General features: G+C 44.9%; 1 protein-coding gene across 1 annotated transcript in view; it reads right to left on the reverse strand.

Moving 5' to 3' along the window:
• PRKCH (protein kinase C eta) overlaps positions 1-18,118 on the reverse strand; it is a 118,252-nt gene that overhangs the window by 52,855 nt on the left and 47,279 nt on the right. The window contains exons 3-9 of the mRNA XM_063333589.1: positions 15,203-15,353; positions 14,347-14,381; positions 12,736-12,824; positions 10,928-11,057; positions 9,867-9,994; positions 7,524-7,667; positions 6,668-6,841 (exon numbers count right to left, since the gene is read on the reverse strand). Of these exons, the coding sequence (XP_063189659.1) occupies positions 6,668-6,841; positions 7,524-7,667; positions 9,867-9,994; positions 10,928-11,057; positions 12,736-12,824; positions 14,347-14,381; positions 15,203-15,353 (851 nt within the window). The remainder of the gene's footprint in view (positions 1-6,667; positions 6,842-7,523; positions 7,668-9,866; positions 9,995-10,927; positions 11,058-12,735; positions 12,825-14,346; positions 14,382-15,202; positions 15,354-18,118) is intronic.

Genomic DNA, 18,118 nt, shown 5'->3' on the forward strand with positions numbered 1-18,118 from the left:
AAGCAGACTGAAACCTAAATACCAGCTAGGTCACACCTCAGCTAGTTACCTCTTCTCTGAGTTTCGATTGGCTTTACCCCCCGCCCCCTCCTCAATACTGGGATCTGCTCGCTCAGGCTGTTTGTGACTTGGTCCCACTTCAATCCCTTTTTATGCCACAAGTTCCTCGACTTTAAGTCCAAAGAATAATATTAGTTTCATGTATTGTGGCTAACCATAAGCAACAACATCTCCTTCAGCTACCCAACAGTTAACAATCCCTCTCATAAGCCACTGCAGATGAAGACAGGCATTTTCTCAGCTTCATGAAAATGCAAGTATCCAAAGTCCCTCAACAACCAGGGGCAGGAAAGTTACACTCAGGGGCTACAACACGATGATGGCAGCTAACCCTTTGGTTCATATTTTCACTTCAGTTCGTATCACCTCATCATGCAGCTTAAGTGTGGACACTCAGCAAAGTTCACAGATAAAATCAGAAATGTCAGTTTGATCTTGTTTCACCTTCTGCAAGCAAAACCAGTCTGCCTACAATAAAAAAAAAAAACAACAAAAAAACCCCTGACCCCGTATGTTCCTGCAATGAAGAGACCACTGCAAGGTGTTACTGTGCACGTCAGAGAAAGCCGAGCCTTTCAGACTGGGCTTTGGAGGCCTCACACATCTGGTTTACCAGCAACTTGTGCCAGCATGACGGCAAAGACGTCATGGGTTTTTGATGGATGCGAGCACTGTAAAACCACAGAAAGACACAGTTTTGACTAGTCTACCTTTATTTGGTGCTAGACAGGACAGGAGCCAGAGAAAGGCAGAAACCGACTGTCCCTCCCGTGGTCGCAAAGCCAACATGAGGGCAAAGTGTCACACACACCCACAGAAGCCGCACTGGAGAGCGGAGGTGAAGAGAGGAGATTCCCCTGTACCTCCCTGTCCAACAGCCCCCCGCAAAACCTAACTCGCTGCCCCAGGGCCCCAGGAAAAGCACAACAACTCCTTCAATCCTGACTTCAGAAGAACTCTGGAGCAAGCCCCCATGGGGTGCCTCCCTTTCTTGCCTGTGTTCACAGCCACAAGACACGCGAGGCCGTACCAAGGCTTTTGGAAAACATCAGGCCTATGGACAGGATGTCCCCACCACCATCTTCACTTGATTTTGGCCGGCAGCAACAAAACCGAAGCACGTACTGGTCTTCCAGCACAGTGTCTTGGGGCTAGCAACAGTCTCAGTGCTCGAGGACAAGGGAGAAATCTCAGTGCTTGCAGAAAATCAAGAAGTGCACTTGGCTGTCGGGTGTATTCACATACCAAGTTGTGCCTTCCCGACATGCCAGAGAGGAAAGGCTGGGGGTTTAGAGCCTGGGAGATGATCAAAGCTGTCCTCTCTGCTCCCAAAGGGCTCCCCTCTCAGCGCCTTTCAAAGAGAACATCAGAGGCCTCACCACTTTCTTACCACCCACCAACATGCTCCAAGGCCTGTGTCAGGATGCTTGTCCATCTAACCAGAGCCCCAGGAAGGCTGCTGCTGCCTTTCCAGCCTTCCTCCCCTTCACCATGCCAGGCTATGCCCTGGGGCTGCCCTGTGCTCTACCCACTTGGTGACAGCGGAGTGCCTGGTGGACAACCAGGCTGATACTGGAGTTCCCCTGGAAGGACCATGACTGAGGGACAATCCTGGGGGGACCCTCCTGGACATACAAGGCCACCTAGACCTCTCTTGTGGCATCTGGGGACCAAAGGGTGGGTGAGCAGCCAGCCAGCTGCCATTGCTCAGTCCCACCACTTTGGCTGGTGGGCCCTTACTTGAAAATTATGCCCCCGTCAAAGGCTCCAGGTTAGCGCTAACGCTTCTCGGAGGTGCAATACATGACACGATGCCCACACTGACCCTGAGAGAACTGCCTGACTGCCCCAAGAGCCAGCAGAGACATGGAGAAACCTTCCCTTTCCATGTCCAAAGCATGACATCAGCCCACAGCTCATAAAGGGGGTGGAAAGCTGCGTGCCGGACAGCAGGCTGCCATCGTAAAATGGGACCAGTTCAATGACTAGCTGCCCTGGAGTCCCTGGGCCAGTCCCTACCAGCTTCAACAGCACCCCTGCTAGCTATTATCTCAGAAGGACGCTCATTATAGAAAATCACGTCCCTCTGCCAAGTTCTCGTGTCTCACTATTTTTGGAATGACATGGGCAGGCTCTGTGCCTCAGCAACTGTCAGCAGAGCCACACGGAGAGCAAATCCATATAATGATCAGGCTAGCAGGGACAGTGCTGGAAACAGCATCGCCTGGGGGACAGTTCCCTGGAAGCGCCCTTCGGTCATGAGAAAATGGATAAGGGCAATAAACATAAAACCCAGGAGCTATTTGACACTATTTGCACGGGAAGCTGATCTCCCCCAGACCTTTTCATTCTCATGCATACAAGTAGAGACAAAAGGATTTAAAAGCAAACCACCTGTGCAGGAAGGATGGTTCCTAAAACCCAAAGAAGACAGGACCTACTTACAGCAAACTCATTTTAATTAAAACATTCCAGGATCCACATTCCCCAGGATTAAATTACTGATTTAGCTACTTATACATATAGCCTCTTTCACCCGTTCTAGGACAGTATTGTTGAAGTGTTGGATGACTCCAGTGTCAGGTAAACGGAAACAGGCATTTTTCATTGCTTGTGACCCCTAATGCAGGATCCACGATTATCCGCAGGTCAACCCTAGCACCTGTCAGCAACTCACAGATTACTGCAGTGGGAGCATAATCCTCTCTGACACTAAAGAACGATTCTAAGGCCCTAGAAAAAGCAGAGGTAAATGGCTTAGGCAAGGTAGAAAGTTCCCAAGGCAAGGCTTTCAATTAAAAAATAATAATAATTTAAATATAGAGATGCGGTGCGCAAGAAAGACCTCACGCAGATGCAGCTGGAGCAGGACATGAACTGCCTCCCCTGCAAAAGACCAGCAGGACTCCTTTCTTTGCCTTTCACAGCAAAGGAATCTGGAGGTGCAAGTCCAAAACTGCCCAGCCCGGCGCTGGGCACGCACAGAGCCATGTCCAGCCTCTGCCAGCCTGCTGTGCAGCTGATATTTCCTCTTTAGGCTCTGAAAACTGTGACCTATACCAGGCAGAGACAATCCTTGCAGCTCCTACCACCTAGTGGCTGCAGTATTTCTCTGTGCCAGAGCAAGGAGGCTGTGGGGAGGTCAGGCAGGCTGAGCCACCCTGGACAAATAAAGCAGTCCTGCTCGGGGGCATCACTTATGCTGCAACTGAGACTAAATTAGGACCACACTGAGCACAGAGGCGGCACAAAGGAACAGAAAACCTTTCTGAAAGCCACCAGCGGCTAGCGTAAGCACAGAAAAACCTCAGCCAGCTTTAAAACAGGCGAGCAAAAGTAGCAGCAATATAGATTAGCTCAGGTAATGCATTGCTGCTTCTGGTACTTGTGCCAGCTCAGCGAATCCTATATTACCGGCACTACACAACATCGCACTGTGCAGCACAGATGTGCCCCAGGCTGTTTAAGTTACCCCTAGGCTGCATAAGTCAGGGGAAGAGTTTGCTGGTTTGAGTGGAATATCATACAAGAGTCTGAATTCCAATGGCTTTAGACCCAGCCAAATCCTCAAACTGCTGCAGCATTTCAGGTGCTTCCAAGGTCCTTCCTTCCCAGTTTCCACGATTTCCTCTTGAACTGGGGGGGATGAGAAGACGGACATAACTGGACACCTATTCTAGGTGCAGCCCCAACAGTGCCTAGCAAGAAGATAATGACTTCCCTCGAGCTCCTGAAGCAGCCCAGTACATAATTTAACTTATGTGCAGTAAGACCACCCTGCTGGCTCCTACTGAACTTTGCGCCTACCATAAGGCCTAGGTACTGTGCCAGTTAGTCCCAGCCTGTCTTGATGCATCTTACGGGAGGGATCAGGCTCTGACTTTTTTTTTGACAAATGGTAAGAAGCCTCAAAATGGCTAGTTCTTGAAAAATTCCTAAAGGCAGGCCCAGTACGTCATTATTTATCCAGGATCTTCACAGCAGACTGAAGTCATGCTTGGTTTTTTTTTTTTAACAGGAACCGTTAATACATTTTCAGAGTTTGGGCTGCAAGTATGATACATGTGATGTGGTTTCCATGTAATTGCAAGTGAAAATAGGTACTGTTTTGTATAACCCTGCCCCCAACTCCAAACATAAGTAACATTTTAAAATATGGCTGCAGGCCAACGTTTTGAATAAGGGGTTACTTTATTTATATATATATATACACACACACACGTATTTTCTGACGAGTGTTAATGGAGGGGGTAACCCAACGCCATATAAAGAAGGAGCAGTAACCCTATGTAGTGTATCAGCCTGGTTACGCCCTCCTAGAAGGGCTCTGTCCAATGCATACCCTGCTGCTACAATAATTTCTCTACTATAGCAAATGGATTTAATTATGCTTTTATAAGCAATTTAAATCTGGTTATTCTGGATTGAAGTGGGTGTCACCGAGTGCAGAATATGGGCAAAAGACGCAATGAAACACATTAGTCTGAAATCTACTTTTTCTTTTGTAAACACTTCCCTTTTTGGTTTTGTTTATTGTAGGAGGGAAGTGGTTTTCTGTTACTGACAACCCAGACGAGGAAGCAAAGTGGGACTGAAGTAAAAGAGGAACGTGGGAAAGACTGGAAATAGCAGGGTCCTGCTATGACAAGGACCACTCCCTTGGCAGCCTTTCAGAGACTGACCAGCCCTGCGTTCAGGGCAGCAAGGGCTGAGGGGTTCTTCCCTCCGCTCCTCTGACGACAAGCTGGTCCAGAAATTCCTGTTCCAAGCTGCTCTACTGTTTGGCAACCTCCTTTTCATTTCCAGTCTAACTGTATCCATGGCCAGTCTAGAATCATTTAATCTTAGCCAGCATCTTGACAGCTTTGTTTCCCTCCTCAGTGTTCGACATCTGCAGACATCAATCAGATCCTCTTTTTGCATTCAATTTGCTAGTCTAATCAGGCTGAGTTCTTCCCTTCTTTTCCTCTTTGCAAAAGGCTTCGCAATTACTTCATCAGCCCAGAGAAGACTTTGTCTGCACCCAGAGCAGATTGCATTCATTTCTTGAACATGACGGACGGTACTAGCACAGTGACCTTAAATCTTCCCTAAGTTGATGGGAAATACTCTACATAGCCCAGAAGCACACTTGCTATTTTCACATCTACATTGCAATGCAGTAAGCAAAGCCGTAGCAAAGAGCACAGCAGCAAGTGGCAAACCCCACTGCTATCCTGCATCTGACCTCAAACAGCAGACATCAAAACTGGAAACGTCTGATATTTTACATGAGAACTTCAGAAAAATCATTAAAATTTGGGCCCTGGGTCTTCATATTATGAGATAAAAAAGCAGTTTCCTTGGTTACTAGTGACAACAATGAGCTTTGTTTCTGCTTTCTGCTATACAGCACACTGCTCTGTGAACCAGGTAAGCTATACATAAAAAAAAAAAAAAAAAAAACACCAACAAAACCCACCTCATTTCTATTATGTGAGTTTACCCAAGGGCTCCACCCTAAACAAGCCCAATTCTTAAACTCCATAGCTAGCTGTTGCATCACCCCAGTGAGAAGAGAAGTGGGTGGGTGGCAGGATGCATTTTTTTTTTTTTTTTTTTTTTTTTTTTTTTTTTTTTTTTTAAGTATTTTGGGTTTATGTAGGAGGAGTGAAGCCACAATTAAAAGGTCAAGTTTCTCCTGCCTCTTCTAAGAGAAAAACAAGCTCTATTACCATTTAGCAACGGACAAAAAGCAACTGGAAAGGAGATCAGGCAGTATGGAAGAGCTACACTGCAGAAAATGCTTTGGTCCTTAAGTAACAGCTTAGCTCAGGGACTCCCAAACTCACCTTGCTGGGACAAGGCTGTGGCCACTGCTTCCATCACAGCCACTCCTCCCCTCCACCACCCACATCAGCAAGAAGCTCCCACCCACAGCACACACCAGAGGAGGCTCTAAACTGGACAGGCAGCAGATGTGCAGTACTCTGCTGAGGTATACATACCACAAGTGACAGCAATGCTATCATTTGACTTACCTACACAAGAAAAAATACCAACTGTATACAGATCTGATTCAGTGTTCACCCATGTAAGTAAGATCCTTTCCGGTAACCCCAGATGGATCTTTCATTCAGTTCTGAGCAATATACAAAGGCTGGTAGATACAGGAGGCCTGCTTCCAAGTACCGTTCATTGAGTTTTCAGATAATTCAATGCAAATGCAAATTCAGGTATCAGGAACAGTAGGGCCTGAGATCCCACAGCAACTAAAGGACACTGCAGGTCTGTAGACATTTGTGCACATATATTTGGAAACATCCAATGGCACAGAGGTGTTTCTAGGGAAGACACAAAGAAAGGCTTCCCTGTTATTACCATTTTGTTAGAGAGGCTAGAACAAGCCAGGATTTTGTTTGCCAAATGCCGAAACGCCCATCAGATGTTAGAGATGGAATATAGCAGAGTGCTCTGTTCACCCTTGAGCAGAGTGGTTCCTCCTGGGTCTAAGGTGGACATTTATAACAGGCTGGGGAGCAAATACACAGGAGAGTGTGTCTCCTGTGTCAGGAACATGCCAGCCAGTGTGAGGAAGAAGGCTATGTACTGTCTGGGCTATACTTACAGGAGTCTGGAAGCAACAGTAGAGTTTGGTGAGGAATGGGTGGTTCCTTGCCAAGGAAAGGATGCGTTTCTCGGTCATGGTGCATTCAACATCGTCATCTTGGAGAATGACGTCCTTCTTCAACACCTTCACTGCATAGAGCTGCCCACTCTCTTTCATCTTGGCAAGCATCACCTAAACCAAAGGGAAAGGTGAATCACAAGGGCTGAGCCCTCAGTGTCTACAAGCAACATAAAACCTCTCGCAACTTTTCACACTAGAAAGGTCAGTTATCTCATGACCAGGCTTGTAGATGCAAGTGAGTCAGCCTGTTAGTATGGGCATTGGTGTACAATTGATGACACAAATGCTACTGTCTGCAGCAGGCTTCTCCAGATAGAAATGCCCACACACGTTGCTCCAACGTCTGGCATGGGGCTAGGTGGTTGAAGGTCATCCACCATGCCAGGGCAACCCCCCTGAGAAGTGCCATCTCTCTCAATTCCCTCCTCAGTTATCAAATTCAAGTACACCATTTCACATTGGCTTTGTAGCAAAGCAAAGAAACGAAATCCCTTTCTCACTACATTTGAAACCAATGCTGCCCAAACAAGTGCTAATGCACACACTTGCAATTTCTGGTATGGGCCCTGGCATGCAGCTGTTCCTTTGGTTGATAATGTGTTTGGGGTTTTTTTTGTGATATCCAGTTCTTCCCTTTGCTTTCTCTTCCTTTTCTCCCTGTAACCAACCTTGCTGCACAAAGCATACCCCACTGGACAGCCTGTGTGCCACGTTATGAAATAACTTCATCTACCTTGGAGCTTCTTAAATAAGGAACGTGGGTTTCCCCAAAAGAGCCACAAATAACTCTCACCTTTCCAAAACTGCCCTTTCCCAATACGCGAAGGAAGGTTAAATCTTTGATCCCGAGTTTGCTCGCTGAACTTTCACTAACGTTGTTGCCATCTTTCAGGCTTCCTTTTCCCTGATGTCTCAAAGTAGATCTTGAAACCAGTTTCTGTGGAGGAAAGTAAATAAGTATCGGTCTGCACAGATATTGTACTTTTGCCTCGCAGGTGTACCCCAGTAGTCAACTTACCAACCTGGGCATTTAGGACCTGTTCAAATGCACCATATGGCCTCTGGAACAGAAAGCACCTTGATACCACCACCCCACATAGCTGTCACATCTGACCAGCCAACCTCGCTGAGCTGTGCTGAGATGTCAACAACGCTGGCTCCTGACCTAGGCATCTTAAGTTGTAAACCCGCTACTCAGCGGATTCAAGAGGCAAGCCTGCCCCTCTCCATTCTCACTCCCCAGAAAAATAAGGCCATGAGTGTGAAAATCCAAGTCTCCTATCTAACATCAGAGCGAGGAGTACTACGTAATTTATGCAATATGCGAAGTGCTGATGAGACTTAGAACCTGGGCTGTATATCTTGGGAGTCTATCTGATTTTAAGACTCTTAATCAAAACCTAGCTCAGCAGGACCCAAACTTCAGAATATTTTTCTTTCCCACAGCTGAGCTGCTGCTTCCTCCACTGCTGTAAATTCAATGGAAGGCTGTTCATTCCCACACGAGCAGTGAGGTGTTTGCATTTTCAGGAACTGTACCAATATTAGCACACATTTCTAGAGCTTCTGTTTTTACAGCACATGAAGATCAAGTCAGCCTCTACAGCCCTCTGTTCACAGCTCTCTTGGTACGAGTACACGTTTAAACCACGAATTTATTAGCCCAAACAAAGTCACACGGACTTCTTGAGCTCCACCTTGTGACTACTTTAGCGTAAAGCAAAATTCTTCCTGCAGAGACGACTTGTCTCACTCCCATCGAAGCGGCAACCCCAGCCATGGGGAACGAACCAAGAGCATTCAGGACAGCACCCAGCAAAACTCCCATCAGATTTAAGCTTACAGCACAGTCTGAGCACTTACCTAGAGCCTTTAGCTCACAAATAACGAGAAGAGACTGTTAAAAACCAAGAACAGGGTTTTATTTTCCTGGTTTCATCTCCTGTTGACGTGCAGATTATGCAAACAACAAATGCTAACAAGTGGTGATTTTTACAGAGCTGAGAGGGGAGTGCGGGACTTGTGTTTCCCTGTAACTCCCAGGATGACTGTCCCCCTGAACTGCCACAGCATGAAGAGCGAAGGTAAGAAAGTCTCGTTTGCTACAAACCAGCTGAATTCAGAAGGGGCAGCACAGCCTGATGAGCAGGCTAGGCTGATACAGTATGATGTGGTCAACCAATGTAGCTGACTATGACAAGATTTAGCAGGTCTGGCAAGTATGTTTTGGGGGGTTTAAGGTTTTCTTTTTGGTCAAATAAAAATAAATAGACCACCATTTTATTACAAGTTATTGTGGTTTCAAGCAAACTCACTTTTCAAAACTGCTACTAAAGGAAACACGATGAAAACTTGTTATCAAATGACAGCTCTGATTTCCATTACCCTTTTTGGGCATTTTGACTCAAGCTCTTACAGTATGTTTTAAACTCTCTGAATAGACTCAGATTTACAACAGCTGGATTTTTAGGATGCCTTAAATACTGACAAGCAGAAACTGTACACATACGTCCCAATCCTGGCAAAATCTCACTGGGACTCTGTCTCAGACGGCAAAGATCAGAGCTGATGTTGCGTTGACAGGGACCACCGATTTTAGCTGGGGAAACTGTAACGAAGAGTGAAATGGTTTCCCCAAAATCACTCAGAAAAACAATGACAAAGCTGGGAAGAGAACCTAGGCTTCTTGCTGAGCTCTTCCTTTGCTCTATCACAAGCTACATAAGCAGACAAAGCTTTTGTGCTTGTGGTAAAAGTAGAAAAAGGTATGGCATGAATTACATTGATCAGTAATTAGTTAGGAGTCTTATTCTCCTCTCATTCATACCAAAGAGATAAAAGAGTTAGTGGAGTCACACCATCACACCACTGTGAAACATAAGCGTACAACAAAGCAACACCTATAAATTAAAATACCCAGGTTTACCCTGGTGGAGACAAGACATCCATTTTCCAGGTGAAGTCTTTGCCACAAGCCACAGACAGTAACAACCTACTCATGCAGTCCACCACCCAACACCATCTCTCATAACTGAAGTCTCTCGCTTCTCCTGCGCCCATATACTCAGTTGTGAATGTTTTAAATGGGGTGTGTGGGGCAGGGGGGGGCAGGGCGTGGAGAAAAAGAAAGACTCACCGAATTTGGGGAAATGCTTCCTGGTTGCAGACCCATGCATGCCAAGGTTTTAGCAAGCTCTGCTGAGTTCACCCCACAGTTCGGTGCAACGTTTGCTTGGCATCGGATGTGGACGTTCATTTTACAGACTGACAGAGGCAATATTAGGGATGGAAAATAACAGCAAAGGAACAATTAAAATAACTTCGAGGGATTTATTGCTGGGAAATAATTAGCAATTCTGCTTCAGGAAACATACCCATCTCGATCTACTCTGTGTCTTTAAACTAAAAGGATTTCTGCCACCGATCTAGGCAGAAACAAAACTAGGACTCTTATAAGAGAATAAACTCCTGAAAAATCAGCAATATACCCCAAACTCTCCAAGTAGGATGTCACATTGCCTGAAGGTATTCACAAGCACATGTTTGTCAGGAATATAAACACCACTGGAGCTATGCCTGCAGGTAAATTTAGGATTTATAATGGCACAGAATTTGCAACAAACTTCCCCTGCATTTCCAGTTATCTAATTTTAAAGCTATATTGTTCAGTGGGAAACTAAAATCTTTCTTGCTCTTTTTCATGGACACACATACACCCTCTTGTGGGAGATGAAGGCAAATGGGAACTGTTTGCTACCCATACAATTTTACAGTCTGGATCACTGAAACAAAAACGTAACACCAGGACATGCTTTGTCGTCAATTAACAGTGTGACAGGGTAGTCAACCTAAAGCAATGACATTTTTTTCCCCTCGAATGCCTTTTCATTGCCTTATCTCAGTAACTGAGGAAAAACCTTCAAAGTCAAGGGAAAAATGAATGCAGGAAGCAGCAATACCCGAGAATATTTTCAATAATGCAAGTTTTAACTAACAAAGCTGTGCTGAGAGTGCAAAGTAGAGCCCTTCTGGAAGCCTGAGTCAAAAAACTAGATCAGCGTTTTTGTTAACTCTTGCAAAGATGAATATTCATTGCTCAGCTTTCTCTTGAAGGTTGCACAAATCAAGCCCACGCAGTGCATCAAGAGTCTAAAATATATGTATTTTGTGAAAAGCCTACTGTAAGAAGCTGCTCACTTTTACACTGTAGGCCCTGTCGCATGATTCCCCAGAGCAAAGAACCGCAGTGGTCACAGAAAGTCGGGACTTTGTAGTTGTGGACGCTGAACTTATGAGGAATGTTGATTCCAAACCTCTGTTCGGTCACCTGAGGAGCCCAAAAGAAAAACATAGGTTTAAAATGAAAAAAATGTATATCTGCTGACGTTCATTTACATACAGGCATTTAAGTGCAAAACTATGAAAATAATTCCAACTCAGAAAATGTCCCAATCTATCACCTCACTGATGTTTATTGCAAGCGAACATTGAGTGACCAACCTCACCTGCTGTGAGGCTGCTCTGGTTTCTTTGCTGGGCAGGCTGGACTAACTCACAAAGCAGACTTTAAAGAGGGCTGCCTAACCAATTTTAAATTCTTAAAGCCAAGTGAGAAGTAGATTACCTCATCACAAACCTATCACTCTGAAGGGGCCGCATATACATTATGCTAGCTACAGCATTTTGTAACTAACCCGTTTTCAAATTATCAACTTGCATACTATGTGCAACCATATAACTTTAGGTCAAACTGTTGATTTTATTACATTTAATATAGAATAGTTTTCCCAGCGTCTAAAATTCTCATTCCTCTTCTCACCCTCCTTGTTATTAACAGTCTTTCATTTCAGGCCCACGTTTCGCTTTATCACTTGCTCCCATCCCCTTTTTAACTTTGTTCTTTTCCAATTGTGAATCATTCGGATCTCAAAGACACCTTCAAAAATGTTACATCAGCTGAAGAAACAAATGCCCATTTAGCCTCTTCATTACTTTCTACTTTGTTTCTCAACATGCAGATCCTGGAAGACTGAGGGGGAACCCACAGCTTCCCAAAGAAGAGTCAGGGGTGCGACTGAAACCATGAGTTTAAAGTGAGCGGTGCCTCCTCATCTCCGTCTTCTTTTAAAGTAGCTTAAATGTGTTATAAACCCTTCATAATCCTAAGAGAGGGGTGAGGAGACCCGGTATTTAACTTGTACGTTTACCCTTAGGCATGTTAACTTATTTTCATCTGGCTTGGCAAGGGGGCATTTTAAGACTTAAGTCTAGCTCAGTTTGGAGGGAAGAAATAAAGAGCAAAGGCAACTGCTTATCTGCACTGGAAAGAAAGCTTCTGCATGGCACACAACACAGAGCTACCTCCCAATTAAAAATATTTCAATTGACTTTTCCTCAAACAGTTTTTAAACAATTTCCAGTTACAGAAATGATACATGCAATGTACAGGGCAGTTTTAGGTGGAGATATTATTCTGGTCAAATACAGCCAAAACTAGAAAAAAAGAAAACCTTCAAAAACACAAGTTATGCAAGGGTTCTTTATTACAACATAAATAATTTCATAGAGTAAAGGTGTGGAGCAATGACTAAATGAGCCCTTTAAATTACCAGAAAAGAGAGAGGCATAACAAAGACCAGTGGTTAGATTTTAAAGCTAGAGAAATCCACATTAAGAACTGGGCACCAAATTTTGATGACAACACAGTTAATCATGAAAGAAAATTACCATGTAAAACAGTGGATATGCTATTTCTTGATGTCTTCCAATGAAGACACTATGCCTTCCTAAACTACGTGCTAGTCCAAGCAGCTACTGGAATTAACAGAAGAACAACCAGATGATATTGCATGACCTTTAGGCACGTCCCTATCACTCTTCCTCACTTTAAAATCTATGAATAAAGATAACACAGAGTAAATTCTATTATAGGACAACCCCCAGCAACCCAGAAAACCTCAGGATTCACAAATTATGATGACCCAAAATAACCACCATGACTTTACCTTGAGATCGATCTTGTTAGTATTGTTTTGGCACGTGCAAGCTGTAACAATTAGATGATGGCAGCGCTTGTGTACAACACAGGTGCATACTAGGAAATAAAAGAGGCATGCTGAAAATAGCTGTTGAAAGACTCAGAACACATCAACCCATAAGCTGGGTTCTTTAAGGCTCGAATATATCATCAGGACATGGTATAAGAGGTGAAAAATAATCGGTGGCCTGGAATTTCCAAAATCTCGTAACAGATCCAGACATGCATCTCCAACCCATTGCAACAGAAATCCTGCACTGGATCACTCATACAGCCTAGAAAACAGCTGCCTATATAAAATACATGTGATGCCCACAGCAATAACAGTGTAATTTCACAAATGCACTAAAAAAATGCTGTTGAAATTATCCAGCTGAGAGCATTTCTCACAACATACACAAACAATACACAGGTCTGAGATAACAAAAGCCATCCCCACATCTCAGTGGCATAGTGTCTCTTACACTGGATACCCAAATGACTCCTGCCCAGGTTAGTTTGTCATTAAGGCTCAGTGCAATGCTTGGATCTGGGGAGCTGGATAACTGCAGCAGAACGGTGCTGTGTCTGGACTAATTAGCTAGTCCGCATCAAGAGGACTAATCAGCCCTAAAGCAGAATTGAGTTCTCTCCAGGTCTGAAGCTGGCTTGGCTGGAATGAACTTAGATTCCTCCGCTCCATAACCCAGTGTGTACTGTGGACACCACCAAGGGCCGTAGCTACTGTCTACGTAAGGAGATTTTTGTGATGGAAACTACATGGCTGATGTGTTGCAGGGTCCCACAATATTCTGTTTGTTGCTGACTCAAGCTTGCACTTATAAGGGTATATCAATAACATTCACTTTCACCCAGAAATTTTATGCAGGATATCCATTTTGTTTACATGTAGCTTCCTTTCATATGAGGACACTAGTGCCCTATTATATTGCACAAGAAGCAGGCTGTGTTAGAAGGTTATACTGAGTGACCATACACCTGTGAGGCAAATAATAAAATAAAATAATAAAAAAAAAAAATCTTACCGTAGAAAAAGGGAAAGGAAAAACAATAATTAAGTGCAAACAAGCATCACATACATCTATAATACAGCCATTCAGCCAAAATATGCATTCAGACAAAGCAATGTCCCAGCCCACAAAGCTGCCCTTTGAAGTCACATTCCTAGGTTTATTTTGTTAAACTTCATAGGTGGAAAAAGGAAGAGGGTGGTCATTCCAGTAGGATACTTTGTGGCCCAATACCAGTCTCACACTGTCCTGAAGGAACCCCAGTCTCTCAAACCTAGCTGACTGTTACCCATACTCAGCAACTCAGTGGATCTGCACAGGAGGAAAACTGTGGGTGAAACACAACAACCGGACTCCTAGGTGTTTGCATGAACGTAGATGGTTGCTCCTGGGTGCATGCAAGCTGTCAGCCTGACAGCTGCTCAAATGCACAGTTTTGGCTGGCTGGGGAGGAAGAGGAGTGGTGACTTCAGAGAAGCTTGTAACCGCAGGATGTCCCAGCAGCACAGGAGACTCCTCCTGAGACAGCACATCCTACACACACATTGTGCAGGCGCAGAGCACCTTACCTTGGCACTGGTATCCCTGCTTCCCAAACACGCCCCTGTTCAAAACAAAATATGAGCGTAATTTAGCATCAGAAAGCCAGTCTTCTTTCAGATCATTTACAGAAGAGAGCGCCAAAATGCAAGAGCATCCCAAATGACCAGATCCCCAGGGCAAAATTGCCCAGCAATACTGGTGCGATTCAGCACAGGGGTGTGAGAGCATAACAAAGCACTACAAGGTCAGGCTGTCAACGTGCATGTTATTCCCCATATTCCCCCCTCACTCTAGTTTCTGAAATACCTCACTTTATTACAACACACACCACACTTATTAGACAGATCCCAGCAGCCCACACCCTGTTATTATCTCTCCCACTCCACGCTCTTTTGAGACACATTTAAGTTTTTCCTCCCTGCTCTGCCTACTCCCCAATATGTTCCACCCCACACCTCACACCTCTGATGGCTCTTCTATTATCAGGCATTTTCACTAGTCTTCCAAGCAACTGTTTTTTCTCAGTGTAATCTCAAAACTCCACTCAAGTTAATAGCCGGGGTCTTTCTACAGATTGCCTGGGTTACTTTCCCCCCCACCCCCAAAATAACACCTTTGGTTACAAGTGAGGAACGTTGCCTCATCCCCACACCATCCCAGTTTGTTTCTGGCATCCAAGATACACATCACCTCTGGTCTCTCTGCAGTAAACTCCAGTTTGCAACATAAGTTTACCCTGCCAAACCTGATGGCCATGGGGAATCACATCAGTGGCCCTTAGTAAAGTGCCGAGTGACTGATTCAGGATCGGGGGTGGCATGTCAGGCCCCAAAACACGAAGGGACGGGAAACACCACACCACCATGTTCAAGCCGTTCTTACCAGATGAACTCCCTGCAGTGCGAGCAGTACGTTGGCTGTCGCAGGTAGGTAGCCATGAATTTGTGCCCGTTCACCTGATGCACTCGCCTTCGCATTGCCCGCTGGCGTTTCCGAGTGAGGTTCTTAAAAATTCGATCCCTCTGGAGGGTCCCTGTGCATGGGATAGGAATAAAAAAAAGCAATAAAACATTAACATTGTCATGCACAGTTATTACTCCTGTTTTTGCTATGGCACAAAATGCTTTCAAAGGCCACAATTACATCCCTGGTATAGAAGTCAGGGGACCACAGTCTAGAATGAGGGTAGCATTTGGGACAAGCAAGGAAGTTAATTGCAAAAGGCCCCTTTAGCTCAAAATTACATTCTTCATGCAGAAATAACTGCCTCTTCCCATCTTCCTCTCGCTCCTCTCCCATGTTCAGACATGTCATTAATCCATTAATTCACAAGCTGTAAACAGACCAGAAGCTCAAGGTTAATGAGTTGTTATAACTCACAGCTTTTTGGGCAATAACACCTGAAAACATGACTATGTGCAATCAACTGAGCAGCCCCCCGCCTGCCGAGCCAAAGCAGTGCCTTGCTCAGTGAGCAGGGTTTATCCACACTCAGTATTCTCAGGCTACGCTTCAGTATCGCCATTTGTAGCAATTTGTTCCCTGTATTGGACAAAAAGGCACAGTCTACTTTTTCAAGGACTGCCAAGTTGCCAATACACGCCACTCTCAGCTTTCTTTAAAGGGCTCATTTTCCAAAAGGTATCTAATATTTTAAAGGTCTGGGAAGCAGGGACCCAGGAACTGCTAGCATTCAAATTTGAATTGTCTCAAAAACTTAATTTTTTTTTTAATTATTATTTAATTCAGCCATATAATGATTTCCTAGCAAACTTCAGTTTACACAAAACAAGTTGCTCTCAAAAGGCAGAACTGAGCTCTAGATCAAGAAAGCCATTCCCACACAGCAGCAGCCATCTGACTTGCAAATCACAGCCAGCTGTGCTGGGATCCTTGCACAGACCAGGTCAGACTCAGCTGAGCTTCATAGATCAAAGCCTCATCTGGGGCACACTCGCCTCAGAGAAAGAAATTAAATTTGCAGTTTTCAAGTTAGTTGCTTTCCGAAGGAAAGGTCCTCCTAACAAATGCACTTTAGGGATGCACAGTGGAGCCTGCTGGAGGTGAGTCTGCACCAGTGTATGTACTAGGGACTCTTGTTTTGAGTCCGGACTTGGATGCAAGACAAACGCCAGCTACTGCCAAGCCTGCACGGATGCCATGACACAGGAAGGGACAGGCGCTCTGTAAACTTCCCACCCATCTGATCATCCTGGAGCAGTGGATCGGCAGCAGTACCCGAGCACAGCTGTTACCGCACCGCTTCATTTACCCATAAAAAGGGGGCAGAGCATTTCCCTGCTTTCAACTAGCTTTATTGATTAAATGCTGGGGGGCAGAAGAGGGAAAAAGCTGTCAACGTGATCAAGGCTTGAAATGTAAGAGTCCCACATCACAGGCCAATTTCCCAGTCCTCTTTGTAGAAGCGGAGATAAGGGAAGCCATACTGTCAGTACTTAACCCAGCCACTTCAAAGGGCTACGAGGAACGTACAATGTATTCCTCTTGGTACTCTTACCACACAGGTTTAGAAGCACAGCCAGCCATAAAGCTCAAGGGCTTTTTTCTGCTGTGTTCTCCCAGCCATTTGTGCCTGCGTCCCCTCTACAGGCACTAATGGAAACCACCTATCCAATGGCGTAACTGCGACATGGAGCATGGCTTGACTTTAAGACAGCTCGCGTTTATTTTTAAAATGGAAGCGCACGCTATAAATTAGGATTTTCCCATTAAAACAGACACAAAAAAAAAAAAAAAAAGAGGATGTGGTAGGGCCAACCAAGCACTTAACAGAAACCTCCTTTCCTTACTACAGAGCTTCAAGCAGCTGGGCAGAGAGGCTGGCGCAGAACAGCCTGCCTTTCTAGAGAAGTGCTTGAACATGTGTTTAATTCTCACTGAAGTCAACAGGACTCAGAGGACCACAGGAACTGCCAGACCGAATCAGAACACTGGTCCATCTAGTTCAGCATCCTGCCTCTGTCAGTGGGCAGCCAGAAACACACGACAGCAAGATGGAGGAACCCTGCAGCTGGGAAATAATTTGCCTCTTTCCCACACATGAGATGTCATTTTGATCTCCAGAAGTGAGAGCCGATGCACAGAGGTTCCATATCCCTTCCAAACATTCAATCATCATTGCACAAAATCAATAGTCTCATTATCCACCATTGGAAACATGGGCAAGAAGAACTTCAAGCAGTAAACCAGTTCATCCCTCTTCCCCAAAAGAAAGGTCAAGAGCCAGTTGCTTCACTGAGCGCAAACCTCCTGCAACTTCACGTGAGAATTATTTGATTTTTTATATATATATAAATAAAAATTTCCTTACAGCATTATAGAACTTGCCCACCTTTAAATTCAAGAGAACATCTCCTTGATCTAGGTTAAACCATGTGCTTAAGTGTTTTCCTAAATCAGGGCCAAACACCTCAACTGGCAAAGTATCCTGTCTTGGCATCCAACACATACAAGAGAACTTGCAAGGCACGGAAAGGGAAGGGCAGGGTTTGTGAGTGGGGGGTGAGCATATAAGTAAACCACCTAGGGAGGCAATCCAGTCACCAGCTTGCTTCACACCAGCTGCTCCGATAGAAGCCCAGCAGCTGATGCCCTTTAAGTTCATGCACTCACATTTACCAGAGTTTAAGAGAATATGTTCCCAATTTAGCTCATGTAGTTGCTGGTTTTGTTACGGTTCCCCTCAAGGACCAGCACGTGGTAATTGCCCCCCTGGTGCTCTCCCACACAGCAAGCAGCCCACACACAGCCAAGAGCAAACCAGTCCTTTGCACCAGG

The sequence above is a fragment of the Chroicocephalus ridibundus genome, chromosome 4 (assembly GCF_963924245.1).
Source record: "Chroicocephalus ridibundus chromosome 4, bChrRid1.1, whole genome shotgun sequence".
In the NCBI taxonomy this organism is placed as follows: Eukaryota; Metazoa; Chordata; class Aves; order Charadriiformes; family Laridae; genus Chroicocephalus; species Chroicocephalus ridibundus.